Source organism: Conger conger, chromosome 19 (assembly GCF_963514075.1).
Source record: "Conger conger chromosome 19, fConCon1.1, whole genome shotgun sequence".
Lineage (NCBI taxonomy): Eukaryota > Metazoa > Chordata > Actinopteri > Anguilliformes > Congridae > Conger > Conger conger.
This window is the reverse complement of record NC_083778.1, coordinates 1356306-1378637: the sequence shown is the minus strand read 5'-3', so window position 1 is coordinate 1378637 and position 22332 is coordinate 1356306. Positions and strand designations below refer to the sequence as shown.

Genomic DNA, 22332 nt, shown 5'->3' with positions numbered 1-22332 from the left:
ATACTTTGCACCCTGCTCAGGGTATAATTACTGGCACACCTGAACTCACTTCAGTGTGCATTAGTGTTCTGCAGTGGGTTGGTTGCATTTTCTCCTGGATTAGTTAAGTATTATTTGTTTGCTTGCTGATTCTAAATTCAGTTTAGTTGTCATTATAGTGTTCTGTTGTGTACTTGTTTGTTTGTTAGCTATTACAAGTGGTGTTTATTTAGATTCAGTGAAACTGGGTTAGGTGTTTGTTTCTCTCAGGTAAGCTAGGCTATTAAGTTAGGCTATTGTTTTACTGGCTGGCAGGCCACAGCTTTTGTTGTAGGAGGAGCCAATACTTTGCACCCTGCTCAGGGTATAATTACTGGCACACCTGAACTCACTTCAGTGTGCATTAGTGTTCTGCAGTGGGTTGGTTGCATTTTCTGTATTCAGCGTCAGTGTTACTTAAGCAGTTGTGTAGCGCACCAGCGGCAGCTGTGTGCGGCAGCCTCGGCTACTTGCCTTGGCGTACGAAGTCGCAGGTGTACAAAGTCGAGGGTGTCTATCTATGGGTGTCCGAGAGCCTGATGTTTGATTTTGACGCTGTTTGATTTTGTTTTTGCTGCCTGCCCTCATTCCACTGTGTAGTATTCCCCTTGTCCTCCCTAGTTCCCTCCATGTGTTTCCTTCCCATCCCTGTCCTCTCTCCTCTCCCCAGGTCCCAGTCAGGTAGGAGGTTCGCCTCCCGCCAACATGGGCAGAATATCTCTAACCTCATCTTCCCTCCCAGATCCCCTGGTATTGATCTCTGTGTGGCTGGTGGCCTCTGGAACTGCCAGTCCGCCGTCCAGAAAGCAGACTTCATATCTGCCTATGCCTCCCACCTCAACCTTGACTTTCTTGCTTTAACTGAAACGTGGCTCTCACCTGAGAACACGGCCACCCCGGCTGCCCTTTCCTCTGCCTTCTCTTTTTCCCACACACCCAGATCCTCTGGCAGAGGAGGTGGCACAGGTCTCCTAATCTCATCCTCATGGAGATCTAGTGTCTTCTCCTCATCCCTCTCCTTCTCCTCTTTTGAATTTCATGCGGTTTCTGTTACTCTGCCGTGCAAACTGTTTATCGTTGTTGTTTATCGCCCCCCGGGTCCTCTGGGGAACTTTTTGGATGAGATGGACATCCTCCTCAGCTCCTCACCTGTCAATGACACCCCCCTGATCCTCCTGGGTGACTTCAACCTCAACTCAGAGTCCACCCAGTCTACCTTTCTCTCCCTCCTCTCTTCTTTTGACCTTACCCTCACTCTTTCCCCTCCCACCCACAAAGCAGGCAACCTTCTTGACCTCATCTTCACAAGGAGCTGCACAACAACCAACCTCTCTGTAACACCACTCCATATATCTGACCACTCCTTCATCTCTTTCTCTCTTCCACTCTCCTCTAACACCCATCCATCTCTCCCACCATCCACTGTCACCTGTCGACGGAACCTACGCCACCTATCTTCCTCCACCCTCTCATCTACAATCCTCTCCTCCCTACCATCTGCGGAGTCTTTCTCTCGACTGTCTACCGATGATGCGGCTACAACTCTCATGTCCTCCCTCTCATCTTCCTTTGACTCTCTGTGTCCCCTCACCACCTAACTAGCTCGGGCCTCCCCCCCCAGTCCCTGGCTTTCTGATGCTCTACGAGCTGTCCGAACCGAACTGCGGGCGGCGGAGAGAAAATGGAAAAGGTCCTGTCTCCCCAGTGATATGGCTTCCTTCCATGCCCTCTTATCATCTTTCCATTCCTCTGTCTCTCTAGCTAAATCTTCCTTCTTTCACTCGAAAATTAACGCGGCCGCCTCTAATCCCCGCAAACTGTTTTCAACTTTCTCCTCTCTTCTGGCCCCCCCTCCCCCCCCACCCCCCTCATCACTCACACCTGATGACTTTGTCTCCTTCTTTGAAAAGAAGGTCGATGCTATTCGCAATTCCTTCTCCCAACCCTCCACCCCTGCTGACCCTCCTACCCTCCCCAACTCCCTAACCTCCTTTTCTCCCCTCTCTGACGCCGACACGCTGAAACTCCTTACTTCCCACCGCCCGACCACCTGTCCTCTTGACCCCATCCCCTCTCCCCTCCTACAATCTATATCTGAGGACATTCTCCCTTTTCTCTCCTCTCTAATCAACACCTCCCTCTCTTCCGGCACCATGCCCTCTTCCCTGAAGAGGGCCAGAGTCACTCCCCTCCTCAAAAAACCTACTCTCGATCCCTCTGCCCTGAACAACTACCGGCCTGTCTCTCTTCTTCCCTTTCTTGCTAAAACCCTGGAACGGGCGGTCTGCTCCCAACTGTCCACTTATCTTCTCCACAACAATCTCCATGACCCCAACCAGTCTGGCTTCAAGAGTGGCCACTCCACTGAAACCGCCCTGCTCGCGGTCACTGAGGCACTCCACTCTGCTAAAGCAAAATCCCTCTCCTCTGTCCTCATCTTCCTCGACCTGTCGGCCGCCTTCGATACAGTCAACCATGAGATTCTGCTCTCATCGCTGTCTGGGATGGGTGTCACAGGTTCTGCACTCGCTTGGTTTTCCTCCTACCTCTCTGGTCGCTCCAACCAGGTGACTTGGAGGGGCGCACTCTCCGACCCTCAACCCCTACGAACTGGAGTCCCGCAGGGCTCGGTTCTTGGGCCTCTCCTCTTCTCGCTATACACCATGTCTCTTGGTTCTGTTATCTCTTCCCACGGCTTCTCTTATCACTCCTACGCTGATGACACCCAACTCTTCATTTCCTTCCCCCCTGACACCCAAATCACCACACAGATCTCTGCCTGCTTGGCTGATATCTCTGCATGGATGACTTCCCATCACCTGAAGCTCAACCTTGCCAAAACTGAGCTTCTCTACATCCCTGCTAAGTCCTCTCCGTCAATCGACCTCTCACTGACTGTGGAGGACTTTGTAGTTTCCTCCTCCCGTACGGCAAAGAATCTTGGGGTGACTCTTGATAACTGCCTCTCCCTGGCTCCACAAGTATCCTCCACTGCCAGAACCTGCAGGTTCTTCCTGTTTAATATACGCCGCATCCGTCATCTCCTGACGGAGAAAGCCACCCAGCTCCTAGTCCAGGCGCTCGTCATTTCCCGCCTGGATTACTGCAACTCCCTCCTAGCCGGTCTCCCAGCGTGCGCCATCAAGCCCCTCCAGCTGGTCCAGAATGCTGCAGCCCGCTTGATCACCAGTCAGCCCAGGTCGGCTCATGTCACCCCGCTTCTCATTGGCCTCCACTGGCTTCCTATTGCCGCACGCATCCGATTCAAGGCCCTAGTGTTGGCATTTCAGGCTGCTAAGGGGACTGCCCCACATTACATACAATCCCTGCTGTTCTATATGTTTAGAACAGCAGTCCAGGTGTATTTTTCTAGTTCTGGATGTGATGCTTTGACTTGTGGTAGAACCTATGCACTTGTAAGTCGCTTTGGATTAAAAGCGTCTGCCAAATGACTAAAATGTAAAAATGTAAAAAATGCGGGAAATGGCATCAAAATATCAAGCCCTTAAACCCAAGTATTTCTTTGCCTCAGATTCAATACAATATATAAACGAGCTAGCAGCTTATTCTGGTGATGATGTCTGTGCGTCAGATGTGCTTGATGAATACTGTTCCTTGCGGGACATATACGATAAAACCCACAGGATTCTTCCATTACTGGACAGGAGCTACTGGAGAAACTGCAGGTCCTCAAACCCAAAAAAGCCTCTGGACCTGATGGCATCTTAAATGAGATGCTAAAACACACCAGAGTCAAATTTCACAGGCTATTCTAAAATTATTTAACTTGGTTCTGAGCGTGGGTTACTTCCCTGACATCTGGAATCAAGGGCTTATCACCCCAATCCTTAAAAGTGGAGATAAATTGGATCCCAACAATTACCGAGGCATGTGTGTGAACAGTAATCTGGGGAAGGTTCTCTGTAGCATTATGAATACAAGATTTAGACTTTCTAAATGAGCACAATGTCCTGAGTAAAAGTCAAATTGGACTCTTACCAAAACACCGCACAGCTGATCATATTTACACCCCACACACCCAAATAGAAAAATAAGTTAACCAACAAAGAACCAAGAATTCAATTTGGCATATTGAATGGGTGAAGCATCAATTGTACAGCGCTTTGGATAAAGGCGCTATATAAATGCCTGCCATTTACAATTTATATATGTATATTTGTCATTATGAATAGACTATTGCAATTAGATAATGTGTTTCATTGTAATCTTTGTATTGTTAATAATTTACTTAATAAATTAATAATTTACTCTGGTTTTTATTCCACAATATGTTTGCTTATAACACTTTGGAATTTGTATTGGAAAATATGTCATGCCAATAAAGTATTTTGAACTGAACTGAATTGAGAGAGAGAGAGAGAGAGAGAGAGAGAGAGAGACCAAGAGAGACCATCAGTTCTGAGAATTACTCAAGCAAAGCTGCACTGAAATGCAAAAACCGGCTATTTCCCTGAGATGTGGAATCAAGGACTAAGAACACCAATATACAGAAGTGGAGACAAATTTGACCAACAATTGCATCTGTGTGAACAGTAACCTGGGGAAGGTTTTCTGTAGTATTCTAAATTACCAAATACTTGCCTTCCTTATTGAACACAATTTTTGAGTAGAAAAAATCTAATTGGCTATCTTCCAAAACACCTACAACAGATCATATTTACACCCTACACACCGTAATAAACAAACATGTTCCCCAAACTAACAGAGAAAAAATATTTGGATGTTTTATAGATTTAAAAAAACATTTGACTGGGACCAGCAAGGTTGGTGGTTCGATCCCCAGTGTAGCCAGACTTCTTCAAAGTGGTGTAGGGGGTAAAATATATCACATCATAAAATGAATGTACTCAGAAAACAAATGCAGTGTAAAAATTGCAAACCAAAGAACTTCAGTGCGTCAGGTTTGACCTGGCAGTAAATGCATTGAAGGAGAAGGCACGCAAGGCTTCTTACACCATAAAGGTAGTGAAGCATGGGGACTCATTACCAACCAAGATTACACCAAATGGGGAAAACACCCTTCATAATCCCTGCATGTAGAATTCTGCAAAAACATTTGCACACACAAATACATACAAAGAAAACCTCCAAAGAATACATGAAGGGCCGAATTAGGCTTTTATCCATTATTATCAATTTACAAAAACGAGCATTAAAATTGTGGTCCCAAGTTTAGGTAGTAAATAGCCGTGTTGTATCCTTCTAACGTAATTTACATAGCAACTGAACTCTCGGATCACACGGACACACCGATAACGCCAAGAGAAATTCAGAAAATGTACAACTTTTAAAGATTTAAATCGATCCTATGGTGGGACTTTTGCCATTTATGGAAGGTGCAACAGAAATTGTTGGTGTCGTTGACCGTAATGGAATGCTTTCATTTATATCGTTCGAATGACCAAGTGCCGTTAAAAAGCACATTGTATGGGGTTGTGCTATTTGCTTATGCTAGCGACATCATACGAACCTCATACGGACACCAGTAAAGGCTTAGAACACACTAGCACTTAGTTCTTGGAAGTTTGATCACCACTACTGTGAAGTAAAAAAGTGGACAAATGACGGTTCTGTGAGAAATGTATTGGCGAGCTCACATGCACACACAGCTCTACATTCTAAATCCCCACTTTGCCCTCCACAATATGAACGAGCTCGCTGCTTATTATGGCGATGATGTCTGTGCGTCAGATGTGCATGATGAATACTGCTCCTTTCAGGACATATACGATAAAAGTTTATTCGAGGAACAAAATAATGAGTTGGTGACTGGTCAGGTTTTAGCCTTCCTTGTTGCTAATGACATGAATAGAGCATTCCCAAACCTTGCAGCATTGTATCGCATTTATCTCACAATTCCTGTGAGCAGAGCGCTCTTTCAGAAGGCTAAAGCTATTGACAACATACCTTCGCTCGACAATGACCGAGGAGCGTCTTTCACAGCTTGCACTTGTCTATCGGGAGAAGTGACAAATAATATTGAATATCTGTAGACGTGATGCGTGTATGGCAGGTTATGGTGGATGTAACATTAAACTAGAGATGTACATTTCCTCAAGAAAATGCGGAGTGTGATTGCGGCAGATCGGTGGAATATTTCGGCTTCGGCTAATACTATGGTGTTTAAATATTAACATTTACAAGCTAATAATAAAGTGGTCACAGAGTGTATTTCAGCTGTGTGGAGGGCGGAGGCCATTGTGACATCACAGGCTATTGTGACATCACAGGTTATTGTGACACCACAGGCTATTGTGACATCACAGGTTATTGTGACATCAAATCAGTGGACTATTGCCAGTACAGTTAAAATATTTGCATTTACGGGCTTAGCAGAGCATTGGTCTTTCTTCACACGGACTGGGAGGAGTCAGTCTGACATGATGACTGAATATATAACCCTAATAGTTTACTTTGTATATAGCCATATTAGAGTCATTGTTCAATATCATTAAAGTGAAACATGTATCTTATGCAACGCTTTGTGAAATACTTTGTTTATTCAAGTAAAGAGTTATCATTACCATATTTTCTTCTTTCTTTCTGAACAAATTTCTGATTAATGGCACTACAAAATTAAATTGTATGTTATGTCGGCATGTTTTAACATTGTAGGGAAAATTCACAGAGGAGGAGATTCCCCCCCCCCCCCCCCCCCCCTAAAAGTACAAATCAAAATCAGACTCTGCACTAATGAACAAGCTGGTTCCTTCAACGCTCTCAAAAATGTATGCTAAGAGTGTATCAATATATATGTATCCACAACATATAATCAATATATCATATGTATGCTGTTTTATTAAATTGAATGAACCTAGAACCATTTTATAACTGAGCTTATGAAAACGCAAGAAACCACAGTGCACACTGTCGAAAAGAGAGCAAAGACTGCAAGTTAAAGAATTACATTTATTCACTGAGAAGAAAGTAGTGATCAGATGTGTAGTATTATATATTCAATGATTTCTCTGATGATTATTATACATTTTCTATGATTTCACTGCTGTTCAGTTTGTCTATACTTTCTATGACTTTTTTTTATATTTTCACTGATGTCTATCATATAATTTCTTTGGTTTTGATTTGATTTGACATCTGTATACTCTTTATGACTTATTACTGATAAATATTGTTGTTAGAAATGCATAAGTGACCCACATGTAATCCAAAGTTAAGTAAAATTATTATTATGAGGTGGAAAGCACCAAAAATGATCTATAGGTCGTAGAAAGTTCTGGAAAACACTATATAGTGAATAGCACCGTGTTTCATATGTTTTTCTTATTAATGATTTAAGTTTGTTAGAAGACACAGCCTATAAAGCAAGGTATATGTAAATAGATCCTTCTTTGTTTTGGAAATCAATGGGGCAATTCGCCACAATGGTTTCAGGACTGAAAAGTAAATACCTGCAACATAGCCAAGTCATATGATGGTTTTCAAGAAAGCTATTGGTTGTGCTGAGATAAGGACTGTGCATAAAATGAGAGTTTAGTCTGATATTCAAGGTTGGAAATCTGAGGATTTGAACTGGCTGTTGTGCACGTGTGCCACAATAAAGTCCAATTTTCTGCAGACTTTGCTGTCGTGGGATCTTTCGCCTCTTGGACTTGTTTTACTGATTGGAGATTGGACCTTGAGAGCTACTGTTTCCTAGCAACAACAAGATATGCTTAAGAATAAAGGCATGTATTTGGGATTAATTTAACATTTTAAAATGCAGCAGAAGCCTCCAAATTGCATCAGAAGAAAGAGGCCAGCGGACATCATCTGAACCCCCCTGGCCGGCTACTCTTTCTCTTTGGCCTGCTACTTACATTTTTGGGGAACACTCTGCATTGTTCAACATGCGGTCCCTTTCTGGAGCTACACTCCACCACTCCTGCTTCAGCGCGGCAACGACTGCAGTAACTGTCACCTGCCGTCCTCAGTGAAAGCTACGAGCCGTTGGGCATGTGCTCCTCACAATGTGAAATCCGCTGGCCTTTGAAATCATTTCCATTAAAAAGCAATGAGCTGCTGTATAGAAGCTTGGCTGCTTCTGTTTTCACTGGCAGGCTTCCAGAACAGAGACATACCTGCAAATAAAACTATCCTATAGTTTTAATAAAGAAATGTTGAAAATCAATTTCTAAAGTACTGATTGATGGCTATGAAATATCACATGTTCGGTCAGCCAAATTTCTTGGGATCTTAATTGATGAAACGTTAAACTGGAAAGATCACATACACTTAGTCTGTAGAAGTAACAAAATCACCCATCATCCGTAAAATCCATCCTTGGGTTCACCAGTCCTGTCTGAACTCTGAACTACAGCCTCATTTCCCCTTATCTTCTACACTGTAATATTGCATGGGCCGCCACATACCCCACCTCTCTTCACAGAATCTCCATTTTGCAGAAATAAATTATAAGACTAATTACTCTAACCATTATGAGCCATCATCCCCACTTTTTTCTCAACTGAATTTACTGTCCATTTGTGATATGAACATTCAAATTACATGCTCTTTCTGCTACAAATATTTGACCCACCCAGAATCCCTGCCAAAACCTTGCCAAGATCGATTCTGCCTTAATTCACAGGTTCACACACACACACTAGATATACCAAAAATATTCATCTCCCTCTCTTTCACTCCTCTCCACTACTCGTCCTTATTCGAATCATCAGCACCTATGTGTGGGAGATGGTGGGTTACCGTGCACTGAACATTACTGCTGCCCTAGAGGTGTGGAGAATAGTTTTGAAAAAACACTGAAACAAAATAAAAACTTGCTGAGATTACAGGATGAACCTGGAATCCCCCCTTTCTCCCCCCTAAAGCCTTTCACTTTCAACAAAGTCATCATTTATTTGACAGTTGATCTTTGGAAATAATAATCGTAAAATTAAATGAAACAAATGATGTAAGTGAGGAGTTTTTGCATTTGATGCTGCTTATGTTCTGGGTTCAGAACATTAAATGAGGGTACATTGGAAATTCTAATCAAATTTTCAGCTACCTGACAATTTTATTGCACTTTATTCTGACTAGAATGATAAAGTATGAAAATATGCTGTCAATCATCTACATGAATAATGACATAATACTCACATGGCCTTCCTGCAGTTCCTGACTACTGGTAGCAGTCTGTGACGACCTGCTTCTGATGTGTTGTAGCTCTTCAAGTCAAACTCATCCAGGATCTTCTCTGACATCAGTAACACAAAGCCCAGAGCTGAACATTGGTGGGGTTCCAGCTTTTTATCAGAAAGTTTTCCTGATCTCAGGGAATTCTGGATTCTCTTCACTTGAAAGTTGTCATTCAGTTCACTCAGACAGTGGAACAGATTGATGGTCCTCTCTGCGGAAGATTCAGATTTGATCTTCTCCTTAATGTACTGGCCTGTTTTCTTGATGCTCTGTGATCTGCTTTCTGTCTGTGTCTGTGGGTCTGATACAGGGGATCTGCTTCCTGTCTGTGTCAGTATTTCTCCTAAGAGGGGATGAATGGAGTCCAGAGAGAGGCCCAGAAGGAATCGAAGGAAAAGGTCCAGGTGTCCATTCTTACTCTCTAAGGCCTGATCCACTGCCCTCCTGTGTAACTCATACAGTCGGTCACTGAGAGATTTTGATCTTACTGATCTGAGCAGATTTCTGTTCTCATTTACACATGAATGAAACACAAACAAGGCGGCCAGATACTCCTGAATGCTCAGATGCACAAAGCAGTAGACCTTCTCCTGACCCAACCCACGCTCCTCTTTAAAGATCTCTGTGCACACCCCAGAGTACACTGAAGCTTCACTGACATCAATGCCACTGTCTCTCAGGTCCTCTTCATAGAATATCAGATTGCCCTTTTCCAGCTGTACAAAAGCCAGCTGCCCCATTTTCAGGATGATTTCTGTATCTGATGCTGACATCTTTGGGTTTGTTTCATCAGAGCCACGATATTTCAGATTCTTCACATTAGTCTGAATGAGCAGGAAGTGTGTGTACATTTCAGTCAGAGTTTTTGGCAGATCTCCACTCTCTACTTTACCCAACATTGTCTCCAGAACAGTAGCAGAAATCCAGCAGAAGACTGGTATGTGACACATGATGTCGAGACTCCTGGATGATTGGATGTGTGAGATGATTCTGCTGGCCTGCTTCTGATCTCCGATTCTCTTTCTGAAGTACTCCTCCTTCTGTGGGTCATTGAACCCTCGTACCTCTGTCACCTGGTGGATGCACTCATGAGGGATCTGATTGGCTGCTGCAGGTCGGGAGGTGATCCAGAGGAGAGCAGAGGGAAGCAGATTCCCCTTAATGAGGTTGGTCAGCAGCACATCCACTGATGATGACTTTGTTATATCACAGCAGATCTCATTGCTTTGGAAATGTAGAGGAAGTCGACATTCATCCAGACCATCAAAGATAAACACAACTTTGACTTTATCACCTTCAACACTTTTGATCTCTTTCAGTTGTGGAAAGTAGTGCTGCAGAAGTTGCATCAGACTGAATGCTCCTTCCTTCTTCAGATTCAGATCTCGGAAAGGAAGAGTGAAGATGAAATCAACGTCCTGATTGGCTTTTCCTTCTGCCCAGTCCAGAATGAATTTCTGCACAGAGACGGTTTTCCCAATGCCAGCGATGCCCTTTGTCAGCACAGTTCTGATGCGTTTCTCTTGTCCAGGTAAAGGCTTAAAGATATCATTGCAGAGGATTGGAGTCTCCTGGGTGGTTTGTCTCTTGGATGCTGTCTCAATCTGTCTGACCTCGTGCTCATTATTGACCCCCCCACTTCCCCCCTCTGTGATGTAGAGCTCTGTATAGATCTCATTGAGGAGAGTTGTGTGGCCCTGCACTGCTAAACCTTCAAATATGTATTCAAACTTCTTCTTCAGATGAGTTTTCAGTTCCTGCTGGGCTCTTTTAATGGATTCATCTGAAGAGAGGAAATATGAGATATAATTCTGTTTAAAATAAGATTAAAGTTTCAATTCAATAACAGATTAAGAAGAAAAGCAGTTTTCACAGTATTTTACACACATCAGTGTTAGAAACCTTTAACAGTGTAACACACCTCTCTCACAGTATTACAGACCTCTCAATGATAATCAATCATAAATAAAACAAAGAGCAAAAAGTACATATGGCTGCACTTGTAAAATAAGAATGAACACCTATAAATATCGTCAAAGGTCACATGGTCATTTTAAAATCTATTCTGCCCTGAATATGAACTCAGGACAGTCTGTCTGATGGGACAGCGATTTAGTTACTGCACAAACTCAGGACAGTCTGTCTGATGGGACAGTGCTTTAGTTACTGCACTAACTCAGGACAGTCTGTCTGATGGGACAGTGCTTTAGTTACTGCACAAACTCAGGGCAGTCTGTCTGATGGCACAGTGCTTTAGTTACTGCACAAACTCAGGACACTGACTTTTGAGCACAAAGTCCCTGCATTGAATCCCCTTCAGAGACATTAAATCTTCTGTGCAATCACTACTTGAGGCTATAATTTCATTTAAATGCCTTTGTGAACATGTTGTTCAAGATGTTTTCTAGGTGTAAGACCATCAAGGTAAAGCATTATCATGAAAGTGAGAATTCTATAAATCAGAACACTGCACTGTGAGATCTGTTTGCTAAACTCATGTCAGCACTCTAATGGATACACAGTAGCAATGAGAGAGAACTTACTGTGCTGCTCATCTCTCTCCTGTGAGTCAGTGAGATCCTTGAAATAAACACAGGAAGAGGTGTGCTGTATCAGTGTGTGAAATAAACACTCAATGCACTACAACCACAGCCTTGTGTCACATGCGTTTGATGGCCAGAAAAGGGACAGATAATTTGAGACACCAAACGCACAGCAGTGACAAATGCTCATATCTGAAGTGCAGCTTTTGTTCCTGTTTGAAGGCTTTGTAGACATATGAAGTGTGATAAATCATTAATTTGCTCAGAATTGAGTTGCTCTGTGCAATGCATTCAGTAAATGCTCACGGTGAGCTGAATGCTTCTGGTTTAAAAGGCTCTGTTTGGAGGCTTACTCTGTTGCCGTGTTTGAGACCAGCAAAAGGAGTCTGGGCTTTCTGTGAGCCTTGCAGGGCCAGGACCACTGCAGAGCTGGATTACAGATTAAGGTGTGTTGTGTTGCTGTTGTCTTTTGAGGGATTAAAAAGTAGCACATTAGCACTAGGACTAGCTCTTCATGTGCACAGCCGAAAGCTTCACCTGCTGTTTCCACTCAGGATTCTCTTCCCAAACATTTATGATTTCTTATTTCAGGTCATTTTTTACCTCCTTGTGCCAAAGAAGCCAGAAATGTTTAAATGTTCACATTAAATGTTCAAATGAAAACTGGATTGATTGCATGCATGCGTCAGATGTGGATGGTTAAGAGTAATATTTGGCAAAGGTGGAGCATGTTTTTAAGCACAAAAAATATTCATGATATCCAGTGGGGTCCAAAAGTCTGAGACCACAGTTTCATCTTATCGTGGAAATAAAAAGGTTTTAGGATTTTGAACATTTTAAAACAAATTAAATTTACTTCAAAGCTATGCAAGAACCACTTGAAAACCAAAGAAGAGCCAGGATTGCTGCATAATCCACAACCACCTGACCTCAACCTCAATTTATGGGGACACTTGAAGACTGACAGAAACCAAGCATTCAGTAACATCACAAGATGCTCTTTGAAACATTGTCAAATACTGCTGGAATAACATGGATCATCAGGTATTGCACAAATATGTGGAGTCCAAGACAGCTCATGTGCATGTTGCCATTAAAGCTGGGGGACATACCAAATACCAAGAAATTATGAAATGTGTGTAAATTTCACAGATTCAACTTTTCACTAAAATTGTTATGCTGATCATTTGTAAAGAACATTTTTTATTGAAAAAGAAAATAAAGCAAAATAGGATCATGACATACCACTATATGTTTGAATTAAATTTACAGTGCACAGAAAATAATTGATTCATAAATAATGAAGTTATGGGGAAGAAGATCTCACACCTGTATTGGGGGAGATAACGTCTCTAAACTCTTCTCTTCTAAAGAGCTGGACTCCAGTGACTGCAGGACCCTGTTTACAAAACATGGAGACAGAGCTTCCAGTTAAACTCACCCTCTGAGTGCAGCTCTAACTCACAGCACATCTGAATATGACATAACACACCTCACATATACCTGAAATGTTCCAGTGACATTTAAATAGAATTGAACGGAAAACAGCAATATTTTGGGAAATTCACATTTTTCTAAACTCAACCAGCAGACGAGATGTTCGATTTCATTTTCATATTTTTTGCATTCACTGGCTCCGTTTCCATATGAGCAAAATGTGTTAGCTTAGCATAAAGACTTGAAGCCTATAGGTGTCAGTAGCCTACCTCCTTCAAAGTGAAGAAATACACCTTCCAGCAACTCAGAAGTCTTCTTTACTCAAGTTATCATGTGTATTTGAAAGACACGTGCAGAAAACATTTAAATAAGAAATGTTGTTTTCGGAGAAGGTCTACCCTTTAAAACTTCCTTCAGAAGGTGCACAGATCACTGTGTTCAACCAGTGGAAAATGGAAGAGGATATACGTGTGTTCAGCGGTTATAGTTCCAACCGTCTAACTTCACCAAAAACAACGTCTCTCGTTTTAACTTTTAACCCGCACGTGTACTTCAAATACACAAGATACCTCATGTAAATAAGACAGCTTCAGAGTTGCTGCAAGGTGTATTTCTTCAATTTGAAGGAGGTAGGTGACTGACATCTTTAGGCTTCAAGTCTTCATGCTAAGCTAACAAGATAAGCTAACATGGAAACAGAGCCAGTGAATGCACAAAAATGAAAATGCTATCAAACACCTCGTCTAAGTCTGGGTAAGTCGGGGAAAAGGTATCTTCGCAAAATGTTGGGGTTTTCGTTTAACAACTCTGTCGTGTTGAACTGGTTTAATTACCTTTGATCACCTGTGAACTCTCCTCTGAATCTGAGTGGAAGATCCATTGAACGATCACTCTTCATAGACAGACAGCTGGGTACAGGTGACCCTGCTCTTTCTACCTGGACCCTGTGAACAAAACATGGAGACAGAGCTTCCAGTTAAACTCACCCTCTGACTGCAGTTCTAACTCACAGCACATCTGAATATGACATAACACACCTCACATATACCTGAAATGTTCCCGTGACATTTAAATAGAATTGAACGGAAAACAGCAATATTTTGGGAAATTCACATTTTTTTTAACTCAACCAGCAGACGAGATGTTCGATTTCATTTTCATATTTTTTGCATTCACTGGCTCCGTTTCCATATGAGCAAAATGTGTTAGCTTAGCATAAAGACTTGAAGCCTATAGGTGTCAGTAGCCTACCTCCTTCAAAGTGAAGAAATACACCTTCCAGCAACTCAGAAGTCTTCTTTACTCAAGTTATCATGTGTATTTGAAAGACACGTGCAGAAAACATTTAAATAAGAAACGTTGTTTTCGGAGAAGGTCTACCCTTTAAAACTTCCTTCAGAAGGTGCACAGATCACTGTGTTCAACCAGTGGAAAATGGAAGAGGATATACGTGTGTTCAGCGGTTATAGTTCCAACCGTCTAACTTCACCAAAAACAACGTCTCTCGTTTTAACTTTTAACCCGCACGTGTACTTCAAATACACAAGATACCTCATGTAAATAAGACAGCTTCAGAGTTGCTGCAAGGTGTATTTCTTCAATTTGAAGGAGGTAGGTGACTGACATCTTTAGGCTTCAAGTCTTCATGCTAAGCTAACAAGATAAGCTAACATGGAAACAGAGCCAGTGAATGCACAAAAATGAAAATGCTATCAAACACCTCGTCTAAGTCTGGGTAAGTCGGGGAAAAGGTATCTTCGCAAAATGTTGGGGTTTTCGTTTAACAACTCTGTCGTGTTGAACTGGTTTAATTACCTTTGATCACCTGTGAACTCTCCTCTGAATCTGAGTGGAAGATCCATTGAACGATCACTCTTCATAGACAGACAGCTGGGTACAGGTGACCCTGCTCTTTCTACCTGGACCCTGTGAACAAAACATGGAGACAGAGCTTCCAGTTAAACTCACCCTCTGACTGCAGTTCTAACTCACAGCACATCTGAATATGACATAACACACCTCACATATACCTGAAATGTTCCCGTGACATTTAAATAGAATTGAACGGAAAACAGCAATATTTTGGGAAATTCACATTTTTTTTAACTCAACCAGCAGACGAGATGTTCGATTTCATTTTCATATTTTTTGCATTCACTGGCTCCGTTTCCATATGAGCAAAATGTGTTAGCTTAGCATAAAGACTTGAAGCCTATAGGTGTCAGTAGCCTACCTCCTTCAAAGTGAAGAAATTCACCTTCCAGCAACTCTGAAGTCTTCTTTACTCAAGTTATCATGTGTATTTGAAAGACACGTGCAGAAAACATTTAAATAAGAAACGTTGTTTTCGGAGAAGGTCTACCCTTTAAAACTTCCTTCAGAAGGTGCACAGATCACTGTGTTCAACCAGTGGAAAATGGAAGAGGATATACGTGTGTTCAGCGGTTATAGTTCCAACCGTCTAACTTCACCAAAAACAACGTCTCTCGTTTTAACTTTTAACCCGCACGTGTACTTCAAATACACAAGATACCTCATGTAAATAAGACAGCTTCAGAGTTGCTGCAAGGTGTATTTCTTCAATTTGAAGGAGGTAGGTGACTGACATCTTTAGGCTTCAAGTCTTCATGCTAAGCTAACAAGATAAGCTAACATGGAAACAGAGCCAGTGAATGCACAAAAATGAAAATGCTATCAAACACCTCGTCTAAGTCTGGGTAAGTCGGGGAAAAGGTATCTTCGCAAAATGTTGGGGTTTTCGTTTAACAACTCTGTCGTGTTGAACTGGTTTAATTACCTTTGATCACCTGTGAACTCTCCTCTGAATCTGAGTGGAAGATCCATTGAACGATCACTCTTCATAGACAGACAGCTGGGTACAGGTGACCCTGCTCTTTCTACCTGGACCCTGTGAACAAAACATGGAGACAGAGCTTCCAGTTAAACTCACCCTCTGACTGCAGTTCTAACTCACAGCACATCTGAAGATGACATAACACACCTCACATATACCTGAAGGGTGCCATTGTCATTGAATTTAATGGAAAACAGCAATATTTTGAGAGCTACACATTTTTTACAACTTACTCAGCAGACAAGATGTACGATTTCATTTTCATATTTTTTGCATTCACTGGCTCCGTTTCCATGTGAGCAAAATGTGTTAGCTTAGCAGAAACACTTGAAGCCTTTAGGTGTCAGCAGCCTACCTCCTTCAAAGTGAAGAAATACACCTTACAGCAACTCTGAAGCGGTCTTATTTACACAAGTTATCGTGTGTTTGAAATACATGTGCAGGAAAAAATATTTTTCAATGATAGACGTTGTTTTCTGAGAAGTTCTCCCTTTTAAAACTACCTTCAGAAGGAGCACAGATCACTGTGTTCAACCAGCGGAAGACGGAAGAGGATACATGTGTGTTTATCAGTTATAGTTCCAACCGTCTAACTTCTCCAAAAACAACGTTTCGTTTTAACTTTTAACTTTTAACTTTTAACCTGCATGTGTATTTCAAACACACAAGATACCTCATGTAAATAAATAAATAAGAAAGCTTCAGAGTTGCTGTAAGGTGTATTTCTTCACTTTGAAGGCTGTAGGCTACTGACATCTTTCGGCTTCAAGTCTTTATTCTAAGCTAACAGGTTATGCTAACATGGAAAGAGCCAGTGAATGCACAAAAAAAAAAGAAAATTCAATCAAATACCTCGTCGTTAGTCTGGCTAAGTCGGGAAAAAGGTATATTTCCCAAAATATTGGTGTTTTCCTTTAGCAATTGTGTCGATTTGAACTGGTTTAATTACCTTTGATCCCCTGTGACCTCTCGTCTGAGCTTGAGTGGAGGTTCCATTGAGGGATCACTCTTCATAGACAGACAGCTGGGTACAGGTGACCCTGCTCTTTCTACCTGGACCCTGTGAACAAAACATGGAGACAGAGCTTCCAGTTAAACTCACCCTCTGACTGCACCTCTAACTCACAGCACATTAAATATCTGAGTCGTGCATTTATACCTCTTTCTGTCAGTGCTGAGGGTTCCACCTTTGCTCTCTGTCTCCTCTGAGAGACTCATTTTAGAAACAGCGCCCCCTATCTCAGGAGACTGGAACACGTCAGACCAGACTAGACCACATGTGGGTTCTGACCCAAATCAGCCAACCTGTAAACACACAAAATGAGAACACACTGAACACACATATAGACACACTAATACAAACACACAAGCACATACACAATATAGCACAGTGTTGACAGGAAGCAGTGGAATTTAAATGGTCCATAAACCTATACTCCACATCCATCCATCCATGATCTAATACACTCACTTCTGGTCAGGATCATGGGGGGGCTGGAGCCTATCCCAGCATGCACTGGGGGAGAGGCAGGAAAACACCCTGGACAGGTTTCAAATCCATCACAGAGCAACATACTATACAGTCACCTCAGTAATGTGGGACCATTGATAATGTTGAGGAAATGTTTCTTTATAATAAAAAATAATGCCAGTGCTCAGCTTTACATTGACTGTCTGACATGCAGAATGTATTTTACTAATGACTCAACCAAAGTTACACATTTCTCGGATCATACATTTATAGAGTGAAATTAGGCATCACAATTATTGCCCCCTGTATTCAGGATGGAAGACACCCTCCCCTTGCAAGGATAACAGGGTCTTTTTCTGTAATGTCTTATGAGACTGGAGAACACATGGGGTGGGATCTTAGACCCTTCCTCCATCCACAATCTTTCCAGATCTTTGTTATTTTCATGTGTGATTACCCAAGTTTTTGGGTAAAATGTCCTGGTACTTGGGTAGAGTTCATAATGCTATTGCTATTAACAAGGGCCCCAGGACCAGTGGGAGCAAAACAGCCCCAATACATTAACAATCCACTATCGTATCTACCCCAGGTCTGATGCTCTTTTCTGTATATTAATCCTTAAATTAACACCAAGCCTATGCCCAGCCAAAGAGCTCTAATGTCATCTCATCTGACCACAGTAGACAAGGCCATTAAGGAAATAGCTGCTTTTTTCATTGCTCCCAATAAAGCCATTCATCCTGAATCAATTCCAAATAGTCTTTTGGCATGGAGGCAATGTCTAATAGAAGAAATTATAAAATTCTTGATTGTAGGAATTAATTGTAGATTTATTTACTGGTGCATAGCATAAACTATTCCTATAACTTCCTAATCCCCTCACAGTAGTAAATGAAATATATCATATATGTGAATACTTGTTTATTGTTTGACCGATTGCCTGATTTTTGAAGGACACCAACCATTTGTTTCTTTTAATTTGAGAGTTAGTTTCCTTGGACTTGGGTAAAATTGATTTAAAAAACATTTTACCTCAGCTTTATACCCAAGTGAAACAGGAAGCCATGGAAGGCCACAACACAGTTCTGTAGGACTGAGATTAACTTCATCTCATGTCAACATGGTGGTGTTGATTTCACTGTTAGATTTTCTTCATCAGAATCTTTAAGGGTCAACTACACGTTTCAAGTTTTTCAACTGCACATTAGTCCATAATTACATCACATTTGACAAATATGAACAGGCTCGCAAGAAAATGTTCATGGAAAACATCCGAAGACGGCGAAAACCAATTAATAATCAAAGCAGATCATTATTTCTTAAGTAGCCTCATTGTAAAATGTAAAAGTCTTTTTATCACATATTCTTTTACAACGGAAGCATAACGCAGACTGGCATTGACGTGGCTTTGAAAACACGCTTTCCTGCTTTGAAGCAATGCATACACAGCTACGTACTGCCACCTTGTGGTACAAACAAGAAACGGCGTCTAATACAACTAACCACAATTCCTGCTCCTAAAGTGGCTGCTGAATTGAATATGATTGAAACAATTAAGAGTTACACGGAATATGATTCAACAGGAAAGACATGGCCACTGAGTCGTTGTGAATTGGGATTGGTTAGAGTTGGACGTCAAATATGAACCCTGAAACATGTTTAACATGTTCCTGTAGACGGAAGCTGTTGGCTCATTTCAAATAATAGAAACTATGAAACTATGAAAGCTCCACACATGAATTAGCAAACCACCACCAAATTTAACATAGCAGAAATCAATTTCAGGTCATTTGTCTTAGTTCTTACTCTCACCTAACATGGAGGAACAACACAAAAACCAACAATAGCATGCCACGTTCTGTACATTCTGCCCAAATTCTACATTTGATCACGAATCCAAACAGTCTGACAGCTAGAGCAAAAATAAAAACAATGACATTCCACACAAGGTTCATACAAATGTTTGATAATGTATATCCAAATCCAAAACTGTTATTCTATCCATAAGTCTCAATTCAAGATAAATAGGCTTCTATCGGTGGGTGGCAAAATCTATTTCCTCAAAATATGTCTTGAATGTGAATTCTTTCTAGAATAAGTTAATACTTTAAATGGCTTAGAGAATACGGCACAACGCTTTGTTTGATCATCGCACAAAAAAATTGCTCCAAAATTACGATGTTAATACATTCCAGAACAGGTGTGTTATGAGGTGGGTCCTTCCAACACGCAGGCACAAACCTTCATTTATCCATTCGGCCCATGATTCAGTTTAGTTTTTAATGATATTTATATGTTCACAACAATTCTTCATTTTTGTGGCTCAGACTGTTCATATTTATGAACCGTCATATTTATGAAGTGCGGTGTTGTCTGAAAAGTAGTTACCATGGAGATAAGGGCACAACTCCTGGATCCCCGGGGAGTTCATGTTACACTTTTACACAAAAATATTTCAATTATTACATAAATATTTTAATAGCATCCAGGTCACATGACCCATTGATTCCGAACCAATGAATTCTACTATTACTACCATATTAGGGCACACATTGTTGTATTGCCAATATATCCTTAGTGTGGAGTTGATTAGAAAATAGTAGATTTCTTCCCAGGAGAGGGGTGCAGTGGCATTTCTGACCATTAGAGGACTCTAACAGATCAAAGGATTTAAACTTTGGCTCTGTGCTCAAGACCTTCTTTTGTGTTCGGATATGTAATAAGTACCATCTAGTTTTTAGATTGGAACAAGGCTGCATGATATCCTCAAAAACAGCTAAATGAACACAACAAAAAAGTGCTGCGTCTATGATGTTATGGATCAGATAAGCCCAGCAGATATAATATGGCATGTAGCATTATTTCATAACCGCTTTTCAGACAACAGCGCGCCGTCCCTAAATATGCGCAGTCCGAGCCACAGAAATTAAGAATTGTTGCGAACATATACATATTATTAAAAAATAAATCATAGGCCTAATGGATAAATAATAGGTTGAGCCTTGATGTTGGAATTTGTTACCATCGTAATTACGAAGCTATTGACGATATTTTTCCTGAATATTAAAAGTGAGACGAACGATAAAACAAAGCGTTGTGCTGTGGAATAGGCATTTTGAGCAATGTGGCCTGTAAAACTTTACCGCTCCGTTCAACATTAGGCTACCGATACAAAATTACATTCACTTCAGTTAAATCCACGGATGTTATCATTTGCTGATATTAAATCATCAAACCAATACGTAGGCAAAGCTCTGAATTTACGCCGCAGTTATTTTAAAAGTTATTTGTGTGTCACTTTAGCCTAGCCTACAAGAGGCCCGTGAGTCGTGACTTCCGTCATATATCCGACGATCCAAAATAGAAATAAAACATCAAATGTATTGGAAAAAAACATAAGCAATCTTTTTTTAATTCCTTTTTGTTTTTATCCACATGGGATTTTAAAAAATAACCTGGCATACACCTTGCTGAAATCGCACCATTTTATTGACAGTTTCCGGTTTACTGAATTAAGCGTGTTATTGCGATTCAACTCAAATTCAAATTCAAATTCCCAATCCTCCGCGAACCCCTTAACTTTTAGCTTCTATACTCTCCATCCCACTGCACACAGGCTACTTACTCCGTACTTTTATTCAATTTTATTTCTTCTTTTACCGCCTCTTCTTTGTCGTCCGTGTTCAAAATGACGATGAGCTTGAAATACTTTCAGTTTCTCTTTTGCATCCCCCCCTCTTTTTTTCCACTGCCTCGAGGAGGCTTTGCTACTTTTTATTGGCTGAATCATTTATTGTGTTTATTATTCAGAATAGAACATTTTAACAGACAGGTTAGGTTATATGTATTTGGTATTCTTCACAACTCGAGAATTATAACCTTTTGATGTTGGGACTTAAAGTAGGGCAGATCGCAGATGGTTGTCACATGGGTTGGTTGTCACACTGCTATAATCACTGATAATACGGCATGTAGGATTGAAAAGTTGTGGGTAGTTCTGTGGATCAAATTTGACTCAAACAAAGATGAGTCTTTGAGTCTAGACACCCGACCCTCCCCTTCCTCCCTGAGAAGAAGTATCTTCTTCCAATATGGATTTGTACTCTTAATCCCTCTGGCACCATCCCCCCACTGGAACTAAAACTAGCAGAACATGGGCACACACACACACACACACACACACACACACACACGCACACACACACACACACACACACACACACACACACACACACACACACATGCGCACACACACATACACACACACACACAGACACAAACACACACATTGAAAAGGAACTTTACCTGAAGGCACCCCCCCCCCCCCTCTCTCTCTCTCTCTCTCTCTCTCTCTCTCTGTCAAATTCATTTCAAGTTGGTTTATTAGCATGACAGAACATGACAGCGTGTATAAAACATTAATTCCACATTGTGCAATAATTGAACGAGCAGCATGAATGATTATAAACAAATGAAAACAAAACCAGACATTAAAATAAGAACTTAAAATAATAATTTGATTGCCCTCTTTTGTATTTTGATTAATAATGGATATTGGCCTAATTCTGCCCTGCATGCATTGTTTGTAGTTTTTATTTGTACTTGTAAGAGATTGTTACAAAACTCTGCATGCAGGGTTTCAATTTTGGTGTTTGTCCCAATGGTAAAAATCTTGCGTTGTAAGTGGACCATGCTTCACTGCCATATAGGGCAATTGGTTCAATTACTGATTCTAATCATTTTTGCCAAATTGTGATTGGAATTTTGAATTTCAGTTCAGGTTAACTTATTTTCAAACATGAATAGTTTCCCAATTGTGAATTTGTATTTAGTTCTTTCCTTATGTTTTG

General features: G+C 41.1%; 1 protein-coding gene, 1 long non-coding RNA gene and 1 pseudogene across 2 annotated transcripts in view; all 3 read right to left on the bottom strand.

The window, feature by feature from the left end:
• LOC133119265 (NACHT, LRR and PYD domains-containing protein 3-like) overlaps positions 1 to 11503 on the bottom strand; it is a 51908-nt gene extending 40405 nt beyond the window's left edge. Inside the window, exons 1-2 of the mRNA XM_061229792.1 lie at positions 11461 to 11503; positions 9139 to 10960 (exon numbers count right to left, since the gene is read on the bottom strand). Coding sequence (XP_061085776.1) covers positions 9139 to 10960; positions 11461 to 11503 — 1865 coding nt within the window. The remainder of the gene's footprint in view (positions 1 to 9138; positions 10961 to 11460) is intronic.
• The window catches only part of LOC133118958 (NACHT, LRR and PYD domains-containing protein 3-like), a 734314-nt pseudogene that overhangs the window by 402236 nt on the left and 309746 nt on the right, over positions 1 to 22332 (bottom strand).
• Positions 15960 to 17191, bottom strand: LOC133118989 (uncharacterized). Its single transcript, XR_009706466.1, has 3 exons — positions 17171 to 17191; positions 16961 to 17071; positions 15960 to 16065 (listed from the first exon to the last, which is right to left on the bottom strand). It is a non-coding gene; the product is annotated as an uncharacterized LOC133118989 (long non-coding RNA).